We start from the raw sequence: 22472 nt of genomic DNA, 5'->3' as shown, positions 1-22472 counted from the left end.
TAACAGCCCCGCAGCAGCGTTCTGGATTATTTGAGCGAAGTTTTATTTGGACAAAAAAAGAGAAATTACAGTAGTCCAGTCAGGAGGACACAAAAGCATGGGTAATCATCTCTAGGTAAAGACAAACACTGTCTCCATTGTCCTTCTAATTAGTATCAAATACTATCATCCAGTTGAGGAAGCCCACGTCTTTCTATGTATTTACATTTTATGCATGGGTGGATTATGAGAGAATGGACCCCTGGGTACACACAGACTTTATAATGACTTGGTATCTTTTTTTCTGTAGTCATTTTGTGTCTTTTTGGTCATTTTGTCCTATTTTTTAGTTATTTTGTGTATCTTTATAGTCATTTTCTCTCTTTTCAAGGCAGTTCTGTGATTTTTTGGTTGTTTTGTGTCTCTTCGTGTGTTTTTTTTCTCTATTTTGCCCTTTCAGTAGTTATTTTGTGTCTCTTTGAGGTCATTTTGTGTCACTATTGGTTGTTTTGTGTCTTTTTGTGTTTGTTTCGCCCCTTTTGTAGTTTTTTGTCTCTTTGCAGTTCCTTTGTATGTCCTTATTTCCTTTTTGAGTCTCATCCTTGTCAGTATGTGTTAATTTAAGTGACATTTTGCAGATGAAGGCTGGGGGCCCCTAGAACTTAGGGCCACTGCACTTCTGCATAGTAAACCTGTTCAGTAATCCATCTATGATTTTGTATGTTAGTTGTTTTCATGAAATTAAAATAAACTTTGGGACCCGTGAAATAAAGTGTTCCTCAAGTGCACTTAAGCACAATTTTGAGGGACCTTTACTTAACTTGAGTATTTCCATTTTCTACCACTTTATACTTCTACTTCACTACATTTAAGAGGCAAATATTTTACTGTTTTACTCCATGACATATATGTGATAACTTAAGTCCCAAGTTACTTTGCAGATTCCGATTATTAATACAAAATAAATATCAATAAACAATTGATGTTGTATTATTATAGGTTAAGGTGAGACTTTATTGATGTATTGGGGGAGAATATAAAGTGGTTAAAATTAGCTCCACCTTATCAGCTGCAATATTAAAGTGAATCTACAAATTAACTAAAAAATATTAGGTCTATATACATTATTCCGAATTGGGCCATTCTACACAATGAGTACTTTTATTTTATGTACTTTAAGTATATTTTGGTGCTAACACTTCTCAATGCAGGGCTTTTACTTGCATTTCTACACAGTGGTATTTCTATTTTTACTGAAGTAAAAGATGTGAGTACTTTTTTTTAACCACTGCCCACTCACACTCTCAGGTTTTTAGCATTAACTAAGTGACTGATTTTAAATCTTTGCAGCTTTGCAGTCATAAATCTTGAAACCTGAAACGGTGTGTGGATGATAGTACCTCCACCGGTTTTGAAAGTTGTGCTTTTGTCGCCTGTCCATTCACTGTGCTTCAGCTGCTGCTGCCTCGTCAGCCTTTCTCTATACTGCCGTTGTGAAACACAAAAGACCACCATCGCCTTTCTCTGGAACAATAACTGGGCTGAACATGACCACTGACATCACCCACACTGTTCAGTCACCGGAGACCCAAAACTCACCTTTTGGCTGATTTTTGCTCGTCTTATCAAACCTTCAAAAAAAAAAAGTCCACTTTTTCACAGTCTGCCAGAATAAAGGGATGAAGGTTGGGGATGGACCTGTTGCCGTGGAAACGGACTCCTATCCCATCATTGAGCTGATGAGCAGAAAACAAACTGGGAGCACTGGACTGTTGTCTAAGAAAAACTTCTCTCAACGGAGCATCTGACAAACTTTGAATGTTTCTGGAGGGGTTTTGTGTATCTGTGTGGAGTTATAACTGAATCAGAGACATGTCTGGGACCAAACCACGTGAGTAACCTCTCTGAGTATTTATTGACTGAATAATTTTACAGATCTTTCACTGAATTTTAAAGCAGTTTGATTACTGGGTGTTTTTCCAAGTGTCTGAAATGAAAGTAATGATCTGTATCAGCTGATGCAGTTTGTTTAACTGCATGTGTTCAGCCCGTCAGGAGCATCCGGACTCTGATCCAGATGACACATCAGAGGAGCTGACAGAGGTGGTGTGTCTGGAGTCAGACCTGCAGGATGGACAGTAAGGAGGAGGGGAGGTGTTCACAACCTGGCAACCTGTTTTTATTCATACACCAGTACTTTATTACTAAAATACAAAATGATGCATGCATTCATCAACAAATTACACAAATGTAGGCTAAGTAAGCCTGCCTGTCTTACAAACAATCAATCAAACAACTTAAAAACTGTTTTAATTCACACATCATTACTTTCGTTGATCTGTGATTTAAATGCTTTCACTGAACCATTAATGAAATAAAACTAGCCTTTAGCCATGCTAGCAGCTCCTCGATGTCACAGCCTTTGTTGGCACAGTGTTGATCTGAACTAAATAAAGTCTAACATACTCTCAGTGACAATGTTAACATGCTGATGCTAAGAGGGTTTATGTTTAGCATGTTAACCATCTGAGTTAAGCATTTTAGCATGTCAACGTGTGCTAATTAGCACTAAACACAAAGTAGCCTTCAGCTGAGGCTGATGGAACTGGTACTGTAGATATTTGGTCATAAACCAGAGTGTTGTACAAAATTTTGACCTGATGATGGAGCTAGATGAAAAGTTAATAAATCATCAAAGTTATCATAATTCACCCTGAGGGGGATTTGGATCTGTACCCAATTTTATCGCAATCTGTCCAACAGTAACTGGGATATTACAGGCTGGACCAAAGTGGTGGACCAATCAACCGACTGACAAAATGATATTGCCACTTCTAGATATACGCCACTAGCATGATTATTCAAAAAAGGCCGGAGAGACTGATTTAATCTTTTTTTTTTTGTGTTCGTTGAAAAAAAAGTGGATCTTTAGCGAAAGGGGGCCGTCATTTGTCACATCTGTATTGCCATGATTACTACAGATCACCCTGAGGAGGACATGAGTGTGAACCTCATGATAGCACTAGAGGAAAAGTCAGGGGATCACTGAAGTCTTCCTCAGGGGACCATGAATATCTGTACACAATTGCAAGGCAATCCATGCAATTGGCCAAGTTGTTAAGATGTTTCAGTCCGGACCAAAGTGGTGGACAAACTGACACGCAGACTGACTCTCTAAAAATAAGCCTATAAGCACAGACCTGAATATACAAACTTTCAATACAGTTAACAGGTTAAAACCTGATGTACAAGTTTACAAAGCAAAGTTTGCACGAGCAAGCACAAGTTTTCAATTGTTATTCAGTTCCATGGAAGTTTAATTTTGGTGTAAAACTTACTGCAGTATTTGTGTGTGTGCGTGTGTGTGTGTGTGTGTGTGTGTTACCTCAGGATGATGGAGGTTGAAGTGGGACACCACAGTGTGCTGTTGGCACGCAGCGAGGGCAAATACAGTGCCATTGGTAACCAGTGTACACACTATGGAGCTCCACTTAGTAAAGGTAAAGAGGCTCGATGTGACAGTTTTAGGCCGAGAAGGAAACATTGCAGTTGTCCTGCAAATTAACAGTTTGTCTTTTTCATCCTTATTGGCTCCATGTTAATGATGTGTGTATGTGTGTGCTCAGGGGTTCTTTCAGGCCACACAGTGCGCTGCCCGTGGCATGGCGCCTGTTTCAATGTCCATACAGGAGATCTGGAGGAATACCCCGGCATGGACTGTTTACCCTGCCATAAGGTATGAAGCAGACAGACAGACAGACAGACAGACAGACAGACAGATAGATGGACATTTAGCTTATGAAGACATTTGCTCTCATTTTTAATTTGTCTTTATCTCTTTTGAAGGTCAAAATTCAAAACAGCAAAGTGTACGTGTCTGTAAATAAAAAGGTGAGCAGGACAACTTTTAATTTTCAGTTGATGTCGTGGTGCTTCCTGTCCCATCACATACTTGTAATGTTCTCTGTTCAGTGTGGGAATAAGCACATCTGATATAAGGGTTTGTGAGGGCTTGTATTTTTGGAAGAATTTAGAGTTTGTATTCAATCATTTTGATGCAAATATTTACACTTAAAGTGGTCCAAGTCCTCTAAAACATTTCCATTACCTGCCATTAAAACTCCCCTCTGACAATAAAGAAATTCAATGCAACTTTTATCAACTCTATAACAGAAAAACTCTGTTGTGTGTCTTTTAAATAACTTAAAAAAGACTGGTGAATCTAGAAGATCACCAGACTTTATAAAGTATCAATAATAAAGCTGGTTTTCTTTCAAATCACTGCTTAATTCACAGTTAAAGTGGAGTTGTTGATGATACCATTAACAATGGCTCTGTATTATTCAAGTGAAGTTATGACCAATATTTAACCAATAAAGGAACCAATCAACAGTTCAATGATGAGTTTATGTGGTGGTGTTTTTTCTCCATGGTTCAGACCCTCAGGCAGGAGAAGAGAGTGAAGAGTATGGGAGGTGCAGTACCAGGAGTAACTCATACTGTTCTGCTGCTGGGAGGAGGTGAGTGTGGACCACTCTGTGTGTCTTTGTGTATGTCAATACCTGGGGTCAGAAACCTTTACTATCAAAAGAGTCATTTTTGGCCAGAAAAGCTCTTTAAAATCTGCCTGGTGTAACAGCTGGTGAACCAGGTGAGAGTGGACTCAAATGCTTCTGGTAAAATACCACAGTCTCTACTGGTCAAACTGGGTAGGTTTGGTACACAGATGGACTATCAAGAAAGGCAAACAAATCCAATAGGGATAAGGAAGAGGCAGAGTCAATCAACAGGCTAAATAATGGGGCGTCGGTGGATTAGTGGATAGAGCAGGCGTCCCATGTACAAGGCTGTTGCCGCAGCAGCCCAGGTTCAACTCCAGCCTGTGGCCCCTTGCTGCATGTCACTCCCTCTCTCTCTCCCTCCCTTTCACACTTGACTGTCCTATCCATTAAAGGCAAAATGCCCCAGAAAATATATATATATATATATATATATATATATATATATATATATATAAAAAAAACCCAAACAGGCTAAATAACAAAAAAAAACAAAACAAGAAACACAAGGAGCTAAGACAAACTTGCACTGAGAGAAAACATGACACACACTAAACACTCTGGTGAGGGGAAGGGTAACGACACACAGGTGAGGCTAATCAGGGCGGGACAGACAATCAGACACAGGTGAAGTCATCAAAAGGGAGGGCAGTGAAGTGATCTGAAACAAGAGGAGATGTGAGTTCCAAAGTAAAACAGGGAACAACATGAATGAAATAAAATCATCATAACTAATAGGTCTAAATGAGCATTTGAAATGTTTTTCATGCTTTTTATGATTGTTTGCCACTTTGACTTTGCAGGGTTGGCAGTAAAAGCAATTCAGTATGTCCTTGTACTGTTTAATTCTCTATTGACCTCCATGACTTTTTTTTTTTTAATCTGGAATGCATAGCCAGCTTAGTTAGGGAGATCCAAGACAAGCCACCGCTACTGACATTTAGCAACATTTAAAGGAGAAGGCAATACACACATTTTTACAGTGGAGAATGTAAGAATCACTTAAGGCCTACGACAATGAAAAATGAAATTTGAAATGTTAAAAACAGCCATTATTAATGTGTACAATGTTTTGCTAAAGCTACAGGGAGCCACTGGAGAGGGACAAAAGAGCCGTATGTGGCTCCGGAGCCACAGGTTGCCTACCCCTGGTCTATACTGTGGTGTGTAGGGGTTGCTGTCATTTAAAGCTGAGACAGATGGATTATTAATCAGTTAGTCGACTGATAGAAATTAATCAGAGACTATTTTGATAATAATTGTTCACTTTTGAAGCAAATATTTTCTTGCTCCAGCTTCTCGGATTTAAAGATTTGCAAGCAAGATATTTGAAGACGTCGCCTTGAGCTCTGGGAAACTGTAACAGACATTGACAGACGGTGCTTTAAAATATTTCATAGAATAATCCATTAATCACTTGTTGCAGCCATGCAGTCATCACTGCATTTACTGAGCAGAACTTTTTCTTTTATAGCATGTTTACCAGCCCCACCCCACTTTTAAAGTGTTTATAGGTTTTGGTTAAAACACATTATTAAAGGTCAGAACTGCACAGATGAATATTAGGAATAACTATACGGTGAATCTATATACACACAGTTATGTACAGTATGTAAAATATAGGAAAGTATGTGCCAGTACGTAATAAACAGATGAGTATACTACATGAATAAACGATAAGGCATGAAGAAGAAAAGGAAGAAAAAATGTATAGTTACGGTCAGAATTTGCGAGTACAAGTAAACTTAATGGAATGACTAGATTAACCGAGATAAATATTATAATGAATTTCATATGTCAGTAATATGTTTTCCCTGTGTGTGTGTGATGGTGTGTTAACTCTCAGGAGCTGCGTCGTTGATCTGTGCTGAAACTCTGCGGCAGGAGAACTTTGGCGGCAGAATCCTCATGGTCAGCAGAGATGACCTTTTACCTTACGACAAAACACGACTCAGCAAGGTGCTGCAGAGTAAACAACACCACACAAACACCAACATTTTAGAGATAAAAATGTGTGTATTTTTTAATTGACCTAAACCCTGCACCCACTTTACAGGTGATGAATGTGGAGAGCGACACTATCCTGCTGAGGAGGATGGAGTTTTACCATAAGCACGACATCGAGGTGTGGCTCAGAAAAGAAGTGAGTTCCTTTTCCATCTCCTGTCCACTCATAACTGGACCTTATTGTGACAGCATTTCTTGATACATGTGGTATTTTGACCTGTGCAACACATTACAGGCGATGTCAGTGGACACAGACAAGAAGACAGTCACATTTGATGATGGTTCAGTCCAGAGCTACGACCAGCTCCTCATCTCAACAGGCTGCAGGTACACACATTCACACACAAATATACTGCTGTATGTGTACAGGCATTTAATTTAAAATGCTTGTTTGGTACAGCATCATTCTTATGGAAAAAGTCAATTGAAGTAGGAGCCTACATAAAATGACATAAATAAATCTCTCAATTTAGTTATAGTGCCCTCAGATCCCAAATGGTTTGTACAGAGGCCCCAAAATGTGCCATTTGTTACATATTTTATGGATGCAAACATTTTGAAATTGGGGTCAGAGTGTGTCTTTAAAGATTTTAACAATAACAAACACAAGTTCACATTTGCAGTTCGTTTGGAGACCCCCTTGTGGCTGAAGGTCTCTCAGCAGCTGCTTTTCACATGAATTATAAAGCTGTAGACAGTTTACTGCACATTAAGCTTCATTCACAAACTGAACACCTCCAAGTGTAAAACATTTCTTTGTTTCCTTTACAGCACTTATGAATTGTGAGTTCATTAACACTCTTCGAAAATCCTTCTGAGATTGATTGTTGTCAGTAAACGCAGCACATTTCTCTTGACTGAAACAATTTTGGTCAAAATATTTTATTCAATCGACAGTGACCAACATCAGATTTTTAATTGTAGTAATGATAAATATATCCTAACTTGTATAACTTTGTATAAGGAAAGTGGTTATTGTTGCACTTCATTGCTCAGTTATTGCCGGTCCTTTAGAGCGAAGGGTCTTGATGTACCCGGCATGAAGCTGGGCAACGTCAAGATGTTGGAGACACCAGAGGACGCTCGGCAAATCCACACAGCCTGTCTGGGCTGCAACGTCGTCCTCGTGGGAACCTCTTTTGTCGGTACTGTGTTTGCAGTGGGCAAAATATGCACATATTTTTTTTACATTTGTCTTGACTGGGGATGTGTAGGAAATGACAAATAGATAAATACAGCACTTAAGATATTCCACTACTGAGTTTTTCATCCATTCATCAGTTTATGGAGGCCCAAAAACCTACAAAAGGCAGTAAAAAGGTTAAATGATGAACCGAGAATATGAAACTAAAACTGATTACATTAATAAATAATGCTGTTAGTTAATTATTTAATGAAGTGTAAGAAGGAATATAAAGCTTTGCACTGTTCCTTTATCCTTCAGTCAGTTGTTGATATAGAGAAAAGCTTTAAACTGTTTTCTTTACTAATCAATTAATTAATTTATAAATTTAATATATTTTTTAATTTATTTAATTAATTTATTTTACTTAGCTACTTATTCTTCATTAACTCCTTTTTTTTTATTATTTTTGTGTCTTAGCACACATTTAATTCTCTTTTCCCCCATGCAACATTTTCCATTTTCCTTGTGCTCATATGCTAATGAGATGGGTGTGTTCATGTATTTCTAGGGCAATGATTGGATGAAAAGTGTAAGGCTTTATATTTCTCTTTACACTCCATTTTAATATTCAGTACAATTAAAAATAGTATTAGCCTATTCATTGTTATTGTTATTCTCTGTGTTATTGTTGTATTTTGTTATATTTTTTGTTTATATTTTTGTCTGCTTCGGGGCTCCGTACACTTGTATTTGTTTCATTTGAAAATTTTCTACCTCCTGATTTTCTCTACTGCACCGTCATCAACACATTATTGTTTCAGGTATGGAAGTCGCATCATATTTGATAGGCAAAGCCTCCAGTATCACGGTGATCGGCAGCAGTCAGATGCCGTACCAGAACACACTGGGTCGTGAAATTGGCAAAATCACCATGATGGTAAGAAAGAAAGACTCCTGTATTTTATCCTCTCATTACTTCTTGTTTCAGTTCAGCTAGTCACAGTGTAAACTCTGCTGTTCCTGCAGATGCTGTCAGAGAAAAATGTGAAATTCTTCATGAATGATAACGTGACGGAGGTCAAAGGTGTGGATGGCAAGGTAAAGTGTGAGGAAACACATTCTGCTCATATGTTTTATCACAGAGTGTTACATGAAAATACAAACACTCTCAGTACCTCCTGTCTCCTGTGATATTGTCATTTCGTCCTCAAGGTGAAGGAGGTTGTGCTTAAAAGTGGAAAAGTCATCCCAGCCGATGTCTTGATTGTTGGTATTGGTGAGTGCACTGCAGACATTTCTGTGATATCACATTTACACACAACTCCATACATCATCATTTATTCATGTTTCTGCTCATTCCCTCTGTTACATTATCAGTGAAACATCTTATGATGATAGAGAATACAGGAGAATGCTAATAGCAAATTTTATTATTAGTATTTGTTGTGTAACTGAGTAACTATGGCAGAGCCAGCCTTGCTGTTTCCCTCTTTTTACAGTCTTTGTGCTGAGCTGAGCTAACCTGCTGCTGGCTGTAGAGTCATATTTACAGGACAGATATAAGAGAGATATCGGTCCTCTTTTCTAACTGCCCATCAGGAAGAGAATAAAATATCAGACCTTTAGTTTAAAATGTTTTCTATAATTGTATTTGACTTATATTTCTTAAAGGAGCTGTATATGACTTTCAGAGCATATCTGAGATTCATGCTGCGTTCTATTTACCTCGGAAGTCAAAGGTCAGAGGTCAGAAATGATGTAACACACAAGGTGATCGCGTTCAAGTACAAGTCAGAAAAACAAGATGTTGTTAGCAATACCATTTCAAGCCAGGTTAGCCACTGTTAGCAGTACCAATTGAACCAACTGTATGATTGTTCCAGTGAGACAAAGAGTAGACTGAAGTGCTCATAAACAGTATTACTACAGCTTTCACCACTGGTGATAGCAAGAGCAGCCATACTGGATTTTGAGGTTGGGGTTGGTGAGGTTCCTTCGACTTTCTGAATTGGAATCTGACTTCACAGGGCATTCCAGTTAAAATTTCCAACTGGGCACTCAGAAATTTCCCAGTACAAATGGAATGCACCATCAAAGTCCGATTCGGCATGTATGGAGGGAGCTGAGCTCGTTAGCAGCTAAGGGTGTTAACACCATGAGCAGTGTTAACAATGACAATGACACCGTGGGTCGGGGCGGCATTATCATTGGTAACCAGTGGTGTAATGCAACAAAATAATAATATTTTGTTACAATACTTTAGTATTTTTTTGAAGTATATGTACTTTACTTGAGTTTTTATTTTCCTGTCAACTTTCTCTGTTACTCAAAAATAGTAATATTCTAATTGGTGACTTTAACTTCTACCAGAGTCATTTTCTGGAAGATATCGGTACTTTTACACAAGTATGGCTTTCGCTTCCTCCACCACTGGCAGTAATCACCTTGTAACAACAATGCAGAGCACCGGCTATTAGCTAGTGAGTGGGAAACTCTCACAGGGACTCACATGCACTAACATAAGTGCACTACCGGACCGTCTACCACAACAAAACACAGAGAAGCTTGGATTACAACAGAAACACTGAGAACGCCACTTCATTCTCTGCTCAGGATGCCATTACTCCACTGTATCTTTACAAAGCAAAGATTGGTTTGCTGTTGTATTAATGTTCTGATTTCATGTTTCAGAGCAGTAAACAGCTCAACAACACTGTCAATATTCTCATAAAGCTTTTTTCCTGTTTGTTTTTTCCATCAGGCATCAGACCAAACTCAGAGTTCCTGCAGGGCAGCAAAATACAGATGGACTCGAAAAACTTTGTAATAGTCGACAAGGTCAGCTATAATAACCTGCTGTTCACCTGATTATCTAGATCTCATTCTGTGCTTTTGTTCTCAACACTTCTTATGTTTTATTTCCTCATTTTGTGGGGTCTTACAGACTCCCACAGGCTTTAGTGTTAATAAACATTCCTCACATTAATGAGTAAAATGTGCACCATTATTCATCTTCTCCCTGCCTGTATCTCTCTCCTGCAGTACATGCGCACCAACATCCCCGATGTGTTCTGTGGGGGCGACCTGGCCACCTTCCCCCTGATGATGGCCAAAAACCAGCTAGTCAACATAGGACACTGGCAGATGGCACAAGCACATGGTAATGTAGTAACAATGTAAATGTAGCCACAGAGTCCTAGAAGACAGACTTCAGATAGACAATATTATTTATTCCAGTTTGAGTATGTTCATGTATTTTTTAAATTGTTGTTTAGGGAGGATAGCGGCTCTAAACATGCTGGATAAAAAGACTGAACTCAGCTCAGTTCCTTTCTACTGGACCGTCCTACTGAATAAAACCATTCGATATGCAGGTGGGCGCGCGCACACACAACAGTGACAAACTCACTTTATGCACAAATTACGAAATACATTTAATCCTGCCATGACAGGATTTCTGATTTTCCCTGATTATCACCACTGAATGTAACTTGTGTTTTTATTCTGGTTGAGTGCAGGCTATGGGGAGGGATACACTGATCTTGTAATGAAAGGAAAGGTTGAGGACAGGAAGTTCCTGGCATTGTACATCAAGTAAGTTACAAAAAATAGCTGTTGTTGTTGACAAAAAAAATAGATGTGGTTGGAAACATTTAAAGGTCCTTGACTTCAAAACATTTCCAATTTTATATCTGATTATGTTGACTGTTTTGTTTTACTTGCTTGTTTTATTGACTAACTGGCACCTGATCAGATGTAGCACTCCTAATCTCATTGTATATTCTTTGTACAATGACAATAAAGGCTTTCTATTCTATTTTATTCTGTTGAATATTTGCCTACACATGTAATTGATTTTACCTGTAGGGATGATGAGGTCATAGCAGCAGCGAGCCTAAACTATGACCCAGCAGTGTCTGCAGTAGCTGAGCGGCTTGCAACAGGAAAAATCATCACGAAGAAAGAGGCTGAGTGTGTAAAATCTCTCTGTTTTCATGCTACTTTCTTTCTTTACTTCTTTCTTTCTTCATTTGGATAATTCTGGTAATACTTTAGACATATTCGCCACCCCCAAGTGATCAAGTACTCGCCCTGTGTTACGTTAAATTTGTGAAGAAAACTTTTTTTTTTTTTTTTTTTTTTACACATGCCTCCACGGTTAAGGAGAAATCCAAAAAGGGAGAAAATTCTTGATAAATTGAAGTCAAAGGCACCCGCTTTTATCAACAGCAAGACTATATCAAAACATTTTCAAACTCTCACACAACTTGTGCAGTATAATCTGAGTGTCATTTATCTAGTCGTATGCTTAGTGCTTCCCAAGCACATGTATTTTTGCTTTGCTTTTTGCTGTTTAAAACTGAACTGAAAGTGTTGCTTATATAGTGAAGCTTATATAAGCTTTTCTCACTGCCAGACTGAACACAGGAGCTGCTGGTCTACCGCTGCCTCCATCAGTTACTTTGTGTTATTGCGTGACTTTGGCGTTTTAAAGGATTTGTTCAGATTCATCAAAATCCCACAATGGCACAACCAAACTACCAATTGAGGCAGTAGTTAATAACCCAGACTCCCTCCGAAGTCGTCGAAATCCGGCGCTTGGGCAGTGACTTGCAGGGTCAGATACTGACGGAGAAAGCTGTCCTTTAACGTTGGCATGATACGCAGCCTGTTGCTGGTATAGTTCACCAGCATCTGGCGGTATCAGGGGGAAACACGGTGGGACAAGAAAGAAAGTTAAGGCAGCAAAACTCAGGGTAGGGTGGGTGGGTCCAAAAAACCCTGACCTTCACCCGGGAAACCAGTGTTTGCGTCCCGTAAGATTATAGAGCCAAACCCTGTTCTCTTTCCTAAACCCAACCATGTGCATTAGTTGTTGAAGGAAAAAAAAACGTAAATTCGCAGTGTTGTATCTACGTAGTGCGTTTATTTTGAAAGAGACTGTATGCAAACAGAAAATTTCCTGTGAAAACAGAAGTGTGTTTTGAAAGAAGACACTGCATATAAAAGGCACAGGTGACACAGCGTCCCAGATCATCAACAACCAACGCACCCAGGATACCTTGCACGTCGTATCTGGACATGGAAAGTCCATGACCAAACGTCAATATGTGACGAGGTCAGAGTGAGAATGTGTTGGTCTGGATAAATGAGACTTGGATTATACTGCAAGAATTGTGTGAGAGTTTGTAAACAAATGTTTTGATACAGCGGACCCCTACAACTTCAATTCATCAAGAATTTCCTACTTTTTTTGATTCTTTATTTATCGTGGAGGCACGCAATTAAAACAAATTTTACTTCATGAATTCAACGTAACATAGAGTGAGTTATTGATATACAAATGATCATTTACGGGTTGTTTTATTCCTTTAAGTGACCTTAGCTCTGTGGTTCGAATTGAATGACAATACATGAGAGGAACAAACTGGGGGTTATCAGGTGCATCAAACGATGTAAAAACATATCCTGTCTTTTTTTCTCCCTGACAGATCAGATGACCTGAGCTGGCTGCAGTTGTCCCAATCTACACTTTCTCCCACTCTCACACTAAACACGCCATCTGCACAATGTTGACATGTAGCCAGAATCTCATTCATCTGTCTCCTCGTCACCACCGCTCTCACCAAGAAGAGTTTGGAGACCTGGATTAACAAGTTTGACTCAGAAGAGACAGACCTAACATGAACCACAGTGAAGTTTATATTAACAGTGTTGAAGTATTGGGTTTAAACTGTGCGTCACACACTCAGTGTTCAGGTGAGGGGGACTCCACCATGCAAACAACAGATACCTCAGACGGATGCAGCTTTCGAGACTTCTTTTATAATTTTAATATTTTTTATTATTTCTTTAGAGTTTTTTCATGGTTTTATGTCTCCAGGGCTATTTCAGTGACAGTCCAGAGACATCATACTCACGATGCCTCAGTATGTTCTCTGCTGTTGATCTTTAAAAGGCGGTGTACGATACCTTTTACTTGGATGGGGCTGCTGGAAAAACACAAGTGCCCTTAATGCCCGCTGCAGCCATGTGCGTGGTCCGGTCAGTGAGTCGGAGGGGGGATTATGAGAACAGAGGGGGAGTGCTCAGCTCTTTGAAGCAGAGATGCTGAAATAGGCAATGGTAACAAAACACCCCAACAGGGAACAATAGGCCTCCGACAAACAGCACACAAATGCAGTGTGACAAAACCTGCACAAAAGAAGTGCTGGGTTTTTCTCTCTCCCCCCTCTGTCTCTCTGCTGGTTTATCACTGTCTTTACTTCACATCTCCTCATTTACTTTTAGCTTCACTCTCCCTTCCTGTCAGTATGGCTACATACAGTTCACTGCATCCAGGATTCAACTGGTGCAGACTCTTCAAAGCTAGTGCCAGATAATTTAGGACTGAAGGTGCCAATAACTTCTATATTGTACTAATGTTGTATGTAATTTTATTTTTTTTTCTTCATTTTTTTAACAGTATTTAGATCATGATCAGAATATCAATATGCCTCTGGATATAATACATTTGCTGGATAATGAATTGAAAAATTGTTACTAGAAAAACATAACCAGACAAGAAACTTTATTCTCTTTTTCTTTTCTTTTTTTGGGTGAACAGAGCACATTTTTAGGCTACCTGATGTAGTCCTGTCGCCAGAAGATGATGTTGGCATTATACATTTCTGCAAACCATGGACAGTGTGAAAATTATGCAAAGTTTAGAGAGTCATCACTTCATTTTCAGTTGCGTTTTAGCCACCAAACATGGGTGTTTTTGAGTGATCTGTCACTGTGTTTCCACCTGGTACTGTGCAATGAAAAGTGGTTGTTATCTACCAAGACATCGCTGCGTTTCCTGCCAGGACAGTGACAACAGAGACACAAAAACCGGTAATTTTTTACCAAGACATATCTGTTTTTTCAGTAAGGATTGTGCCACCAAGAGCAAATATTTTAAGCCAAAACATGATCTTTTCCTTACCAAGTGGTTTTTGTGCCTAATACTAACCACACATTAACCACTGTGTCGTTGAAACGTACAGAATGTAGTGTTTCAACGTATCCTCTACATCAGTGGTTTCCAACTGGTCCAGCCTCAGGGTCCAGATTTCTCCTTAGTCATTAGTTCAAGGTCCACACAGTTTAACACATTCAGCATCATACTTGTGTTTGGCCATGTGGTCAAGCTAGTTTGCTGTCTCTGTGAAGTAGCTGTCCGTTAGTAACTCACTCTACAGCAAGAGACAGCATTTCAAAATAAAAACTCTGTGCTGGAAATTCACTGTACTTCAAAATAAAGTGTGTTTTTAATGGACCCACTTTTGGACCATGACCCACCAGTTAGGAAGCACTGCTCTACATAATAACTTACAAATGTAACATATCCGTGGTTTGCCAACATTTATTCCACCAACTGGGCTGCATCGACATATACAGATCTGTCAACACAATTATGATGAAACAAGAAGCTAATTGTAAAATATTTTCCATCTTTCTGCTCGTCTCATCGGCAGAAGGCAACACTGACTGTCCTGATATTCCTGCAACCTCACATCTCTCTGAGAACTGCATTTACAGCATCATACTGTCAAGTATCAGCTTAAAATGTTAATGTATCTACCAGGAACAGCTTTATATTGTTACAGTGAGTAATTTAGCATATTACGTATTCTTGAGGTAAGACAGAAAATATCAGCTTTGTTATCCTGAGGATTTCAAGTTAAGACGTTCTCTGCCTCTGAGTTATAATGCTGAATATCAGTCCTCTTACTTTGTTATCAATGCAAAGTGAACCCTGATGCCCAGGGAGAAATAACAGGGATGTATTTGTCATTTGAACTTTTTTGTCTTGTGTTTCACTTTGTTCAAGCATATTAAAAAATCTCAGGCACAACAGATCTGTGTGTTTTTGCACTCATTGCCTTGTCAGTAGTGGAGCGTCTGATTCACTCAGGGAAGATGCGACTTTTCTGCCACCCATTGTCCAACAGAGGAAGTGTTTCTAAGATCTTTTTTAAAAGGTATCTTTTTAAAGTATCCTTCAATTCAGGACTTGGAGCATTAGCAGGATGTCTGCAGTTATCAGTAATTTGAATTGCTTGAAATGCTTTTTAAAGATCTATTGAATCAAATTTAAGACTGATTTTTGGACAATTAAGCCTTTTCTTATTCAAGGATTGCAGATGGGTATAAAGGTAAGTAGTAGCCTATATATGTAGTGCTGTGCAGAGGTAGGTTTTAATGGTTATTAAACTAAGTAAGATTAATCTACATTTTGCTAACAGATAAATGAAGGTATAACGTAAAAAACAATATTAAGTTCAGTGGTGAGTTTAAAGATTTGTTACATCAGAAATGTGGACTTTCACACACAACAGCTTGATTCGTTTCAAGACAAAAAATTTCAAACACGGGTAAATTAAATTAGATAAAAAATATGTGGCCTCACAATTGAAATTTAAGACTATTCAGTGACATGACTTTTTGAGGATCCCCAGACAGCCTGACTGGATCACCAGTACAGCAGGTCAGACAATATTCTTTACAATTTGAGCTTTTGAACACATTAAATTAGACAGTGTGACTGCATATTAGCATTATGTTTATAGTCACACACAATTCTAATTTAACAACTCCACAACTGCTCTGGAAAATGGCTTTCTGGGTATTTTTTTTTAAATGAAGAAAAAAGAAAAGAAAAGGATAAGAGAACTGCTAACATGCTTTTTAAAATTTCTCAGTTGTGGGAATAAAAAAAGTGTCATATGTCCTCCATCCATTTATCCCTCCTCCACATCACTGACCTGTGGACACGCAGATGTCAGGGGGGTTTAGTGGTATTATCCTGATTGGGTTTCAGTCCTGAAAGATTACATAATTTAGAGGCACAAGATAAATGGTGCAAATCCTCTATTAAGTTTTTAACAGGCCCACTGACCAGGAGCAGGTCCTGTCCTCGTCCACTAACAGTTGTGACACTGTGGGTACGTGTTAGTTTTGTACCTGATAGAAAAAGCATTTCTGTCTGGTGCATTGAAGGTCATTGAATTGGCAACATGCTCAGTTTCCCTTTGGTCCAATGTCTTTCCGGCACCCAAAGATCGTCACTCTGTGGCTAAATCTATTTTAAACTGTAAACAAATAAAGCCTGAGATGACTAACAGCACGAGGCGTTCACTGGCTTCTTAATTCAGTCTGTGCTCATATGCAGTATTGACGCCTTTTTCTCTTTGCTCTCTCAAGAAAAAGTCTGTCTCAGGGCAACCTGAGTTTCTTTTAACAGAGCGTCTCTGTGTGCGATGTAACGCTGCCGCCTGTTGGCCCTGTACAGCTCCAGCCTCTTCTCCTCAGCCTGGGGGTCCTCCAGCACTCCTTCCCACCTCAGGCTCTCCCTGGCCTGGGTGCTGAGCTCCCCACTGGCTTTGTTTGTCACTGTCAGCAGGTCCGGTGAACCCTTTGGATGTTTTTTGCTCCTCTGGCCACTGCCAGCGAGCCGTTCTCCGTCCTTCTTACTGGTCACTCTGAGCTTGGGTAGCTGTGTTTGAAGCTGACCTGGACTCTGTAGGGGCAGCACGGACACCAGCGAGGCCTCAGGGGGCAAAGACACAGCCTGAGGTTTCTCTGCAGGGAGGCAACATAAACATATAGCACAAACAAAGCTGAGGGTTTAGATTACTAATGACTCCCTCTGGAGTCGGAGGGCTAATGGCTTGGTCGGTTTACAGTAATGAGGTGTAATAGACCAGCCAGGGGAAGCGACACTGGGGGCCTATTCTCTATTGACCTATTCAACCCTGTAGGGAATCCTCTACCTACACCACATGATCTTTTTACTTGTGTTTACATTGTGTAGAATGACAGTGACCTTGGTATGAACTGCGAGAGCGATGAGATGTTAATGTCAGTTCAAATAATTGGTTCAGTCTGTGCTCCTTAACTCTGCATTATGACTAATTTTAAATGCAGGGCTTTTGGGCTTTTCATTTTGTGTATTAATATGTGTTTCATGGTCTGCTTGTAGACAATCTGTTTTCAATAAAGACTATGGCACAATCATTTAATTTCCTTTACTGTAACAAAGCCTCGGGTCCCACATCCATTTTTCAGTGCTCCATATTTGTCACGGGAATGCATGAGGATGTCAAACCCCCATCTGTCTCTCTAATAAAGGCCTAAAAAATGTTTTTGAGAAAAACATTTGATTGACATGTCTACAACAGACTGGTGATGGCTGATGTCAGTTACCATGATGAGACAATAAGCAGGTTTGTTATATTTCCTTGACTATACTGTAGTTTAATACAACAAAAAAGTAAACCTATAAATATATATATAGGCTATATATAGATAGATATTCCTGCATTCGAAATTTTACATTTACAGACCATTAAAATGTGTGTTTTACAATATATGAAAAGTAAAATCATTTATTATAAAGAATCATGCATAATATTACTGTTGATACCTTGGCAGTACTTTTCTCTGGGTGGAACTTGATGGTACTTGCTGCTGGGTATCTTAAACTTATTCAAGGTTCATGTTACTACGAATCGCACAGTAGGCTACATCGTGCATGCCTAATCTAAATCTGAACTCTACCTACTGTCCTGGGGATATAAATTACAATATTTCCCTGAAAATATGAGTGAAACTATTTAAAAGAAGTGTCATGTAGGGACAGCAACTAATTATTATTTCATTATTAATAAATCTGTTGATTATTTCTTGATCAATCTATCAGTCCGTCTGTTTTGAAAACGTCAGAAAAATAAAGAAATGTTTCAACTGTCAAAAATAATCAATTGATTGTAGAACTGATGCAGTTAATCAGTTAATCCTTCATATTTTTAATGTCTCAAAATTGTAATTATAGCACTTGAGCTTAAGATTTATTCACCTCTGGAATTAAAGAAAGGACTTGATAGTCTTTTACATTTGGGATTTCAGTGTCTTGAAACCGTCACAGTGTTTCTGACTGTTGAGGAAAAAACTTCAGTGTTTTTCAGATGAGTCCATGCATGTACATGGACTAAAATGAAACAAGAACAGCTTTCAGTTTACGCCTTGGATGGGCGTTTTTTGGTAAATTTAAATGGGAATTTTACAGGATGCTTATATAACCAAACCAAGGGGAATAATCAATAATCTTACACAACTTTGGGTGCAGGGCTTTTACTTGTAATGTGTTATGTTTACATAGTTGTTTTCACCCAGCACTATAAAGTGTATTTACCTGTATTTTCTGGAGGAGTGGTGGAAACAGTGGCTTTCTTTCTCTTCTTCTGCGTTTTCTTCTTCTTATTGTCAGAGCTCCTGGATGGCTGCACCACCTTACAGTTTTTGTCCTCTGGCATCATGTAGTCTTGGCACACTGTGCTAATAAAACCGACTGTGCAGGCTAAACAAGTTAACTGAGTCTGCGGACGACTATGCTGAAGGAGAACATGCTCCTCACAAGAATCCTCTCCAGAAGCGGAGTTGTCGACAGCTTCCGTCCCATCAAGCTACTTCATTTCCCGTGATATAAAATAACTTTGTATGCTGCACAACGAGGCAGGAGAAAGTGCAAAACGCTGCATGCTACGTGGCTAATTTCCTATTTGTTCCGGGACAGGCACCTCCACAATCACGCTTCACCGCAGCGTTGCCAAGTGACGCGTCTCCATGGCAACAGGACGCACGTTCTCAGAGAGGAGAAACATGAAGGTTCACAGCCTCTCTCTTTTGTTTTTTAAGTTTTACAAACCACTGAGGGTGTTTTCTTTTTAGAATAAAACTATATTTGTTCCGGTAAACACACACAAAACGTTGCGCATGTTCTGGTTAATTCTCTAGGCAAAATTTAAGTATATCCTAATTGATTTAAATTCAGAATCAACGTTTAGAGACGAATTAACGACATTAATTTACTGGAAAACCCGTCCCTAACGACAAGTTAGTCAGTATTGTCTGCACGTTTAGGTAATAAACCAATCATCATGGGTTAGCAGCTTTAATCTAAGGCTTGGTAGCAGCTGCTAACAGTAGCAGCTTGTTTATGTCCATTATGACTTGCAATTTCAGTACATTGCGTATTAATGTCACTCCATTCCCCATGTTAAATTGCAAAGATATGACCCCGACGTGATTTGAACACGCAACCTTCTGATCTGGAGTCAGACGCGCTACCGTTGCGCCACGAGGTCCTGGTGGCATGCACAGTTTCACAGACGGAATAGCCATATATGGGGTGATTATCAAGGACTGATGTGATTCTATGTTGGTGAAGATTCTCAGTCATCCAGATCATGGTGATATTCAGTGCTGTATCACAGGCAACTGGACTTGCTTGAGTTTCTTGAAGACGTTTCACCTCTCATCCAGTTGCCTACAATAATGCACTTATGACCACACTCCAATTAGTCAGTGCTCAAAAATAAAAAGGTGTATTTTTTAATTTCTACTTTTCTAAATGATCACACTAAATCACTGAGTTGTAGAAACTCATCTCTATTGTACTAATAAGGTAGTATTGCTATTAGTCGCTGGCTCAAACATTTATAACATTACTTTTGTTCTTATTATGACCCATAAAATATTTTATTTCTACAAAATGTTAACCATTGTAGTTCTATCTTTTGTAATTTAAAGTCTCATAGAAGAGTCTCATTCTTTGCCATACTTTTTTTTTTTTTTTTGGTTGTCTTGTTAGTGAGATTAATCCTGCTCTGTTGCCAGCAACTGGGGCTAAATGATAAGTGATCCTAAATTCATCTACTTCTGGGACAGTTTAACAAACACTGAAGCCCTCTGCTGGACACTAAACAAACTCGATAAATGCAAACAGAAAACTTTAACTGCAAAGCTTCCTGTCGTCACTGTGAAATTAAATCTTAATACAAGCAAGCACACATGACCGTATGAAACCAGAGCAGTGTGAGACCTGTTGGTCTAAACTATTTTAAGCCCTTGGATACATTTGGGCAGTGGTCATTCAGCCGTTAATGCGTTACTTTGAGTGAGCTGGACAGAGTAGCTGGCTGGCCTTTAGCTGAAGCCACATTATAAAAAAACAAGAAACTGACTGTGTAAATGTAAAAGATTCCACAGCTTCTTTTATGTGACACTTAATTTTATTATTCTCATAAAACTGACTTCAGAGAGAATCATTTGAAGTCTGCAAAGGTTTACAGTGAGACTAAGAGACTTACAAAAGAACAACATTACAACAACATTAACATTCATATGGAGTCGTGTTTCTCACCTGATGAATTAAAGTCCAACATTTGCTCTCCTTTTTGCACTATATGGGCTCCCTGTGGGACATATCGTGCTCTCTAGCTGCTAGCTGCTCCTTTATGTCCACCAGCTAGTTGCCTTTGCAGGTCATGAACAGTGAGTTTTTAGGGCTTTTTCGCTGAAATCAGCTGCCTGCTGCAGCCAAAAATGACCCAATACTGCAAGAGCAGCGAGACTAATCCAAAACAGAAAAGTATCTGAGCCAGAAAATCAACAAAAGCTGAAACTCACTATGAAACATGTACAACTGAGGACAAGTGAAGCGTGTGACAACGAGTGACCCTTTTTGAGTACAAGTAGTCATGCCATCCATGTGAATACCAAAATATTGATTATAGCAGCTTTAATGGCCCTTTCATTTCCTCAATTTTAGAAAGGTTAGCTAAATCTTGAACAGCTGATGGACTTTTTAAGAATACTTCACCCCACAAAATGAACATTTGCTTATCAATTCATGCAGTGTCACCTTAAATTTTGCTTCTTTCATATGCCTCCACGCTATGCAGCAGACATATGGATTTATCCTTGTAGGCTCAAGACTTCTCAAACACATGCATTAGCACTTCGCTATTTAAAACTGAATTTAAAGTGAAACTGGTCCACTTTTGTTGTTTGTTTGTTTTTTACAAAAATGCACGTTGTTTTGTGGGTGATGTAGTCCTTTAATCTCCTGAAAGTGTTCTTATTACCATTAGTGATAGTAGTAGTATAAGTAGTATTTCCTGTATTTAATTCTGTATCAAGAGAAAAAAAACCATTCATGCACTGATTTGTTTAAGTGGGAAAAAAGCTGCGTGCTAATGTGTTTCACTGATGTCCAAGAAACTTGATACTATTTATGAAACCATGTTCTTCAAATTGCTGCACGGGGAATTTACATGTCGCCTCTGACAACATCCACAGCGCGCAGCCTGGTATTTCCCAGGGAGTTTCCACCCTATTCCTGTTCCATAGAATCCAGTCCGCCACTGGTTCCTCTGCACTCCTCAGTTCCTCAGTCACATGCATGTACACACAGAAACACACACACACACAAGTTAATTTATACGACTCTTTGAAGCACAATCTCTTTTAAAGTATAAAACACAACTTATCCTCTCTAATAATTACTTGGGGACTAAATTTGGATGCTATGCTCTGTCTGCTATTAAAACATACACCCACTAGTGCTAAGAATAGTCTCAAACTCTGAGCTCAAACAAGTCTGTCCTGCTTCTGCATTCCCCCCCCACATATCTGAGCACTTCCAGTAAGAACTACAGGAAGAAAGAAGATAAATCATAACGCTGAGTCAGAGAGCACACGTAACATTTATTTATGCAGTACACTATAGTGACAAAGTTCACAGAGACACAGACATTATATAGGTGTTTTTTAAAAGGCCCACTTCTTAAAAGAAAGAAAGAAAGAAAGAAGTTGTCTGTCAGGGTATCACAAAAACACAAACACATTTACACTTGTTTAATTTTCACACAACCTTTGACCCACAATCCAGTCTTTATGTGAGTGTGGGAAGATGTGACACGCATACTTTT

At 39.0% G+C, this 22472-nt stretch overlaps 2 protein-coding genes and 1 non-coding gene across 3 annotated transcripts; 1 reads left to right on the top strand and 2 right to left on the bottom strand.

Annotated features, from left to right (window-relative positions):
- Window positions 1–1521: 1521 nt before the first annotated feature.
- Window positions 1522–16875, top strand: aifm5 (apoptosis inducing factor mitochondria associated 5). The gene is made up of 19 exons (XM_050041184.1): window positions 1522–1870; window positions 2027–2117; window positions 3370–3479; window positions 3606–3715; window positions 3826–3870; window positions 4418–4499; window positions 6385–6497; window positions 6595–6681; window positions 6781–6872; window positions 7560–7690; window positions 8493–8608; window positions 8698–8769; window positions 8884–8947; window positions 10433–10509; window positions 10714–10831; window positions 10947–11045; window positions 11190–11265; window positions 11539–11643; window positions 13164–16875. The coding sequence occupies exons 1-19, from the start codon at window positions 1852–1854 to the stop codon at window positions 13246–13248; spliced, it is 1692 nt and encodes a 563-aa protein (XP_049897141.1). The 5' UTR covers window positions 1522–1851; the 3' UTR covers window positions 13249–16875.
- Window positions 16876–16897: 22 nt separating this feature from the next.
- On the bottom strand, window positions 16898–19265 carry c3h17orf97 (chromosome 3 C17orf97 homolog). Its single transcript, XM_050041186.1, has 2 exons — window positions 18893–19265; window positions 16898–17280 (listed from the first exon to the last, which is right to left on the bottom strand). The coding sequence occupies exons 1-2, from the start codon at window positions 19014–19016 to the stop codon at window positions 16898–16900; spliced, it is 507 nt and encodes a 168-aa protein (XP_049897143.1). The 5' UTR covers window positions 19017–19265.
- A 507-nt stretch (window positions 19266–19772) lies between these two features.
- Window positions 19773–19844, bottom strand: trnaw-cca (transfer RNA tryptophan (anticodon CCA)). Its single transcript has one exon. It is a non-coding gene; the product is annotated as a tRNA-Trp (tRNA).
- Window positions 19845–22472: the final 2628 nt, after the last annotated feature.

Source organism: Epinephelus moara, chromosome 3 (genome assembly GCF_006386435.1).
Source record: "Epinephelus moara isolate mb chromosome 3, YSFRI_EMoa_1.0, whole genome shotgun sequence".
Classification (NCBI taxonomy): domain Eukaryota; kingdom Metazoa; phylum Chordata; class Actinopteri; order Perciformes; family Serranidae; genus Epinephelus; species Epinephelus moara.
The sequence above is the reverse complement of the archived record's forward strand: the minus strand, read 5'-3'. Positions and strand labels throughout refer to the sequence as shown.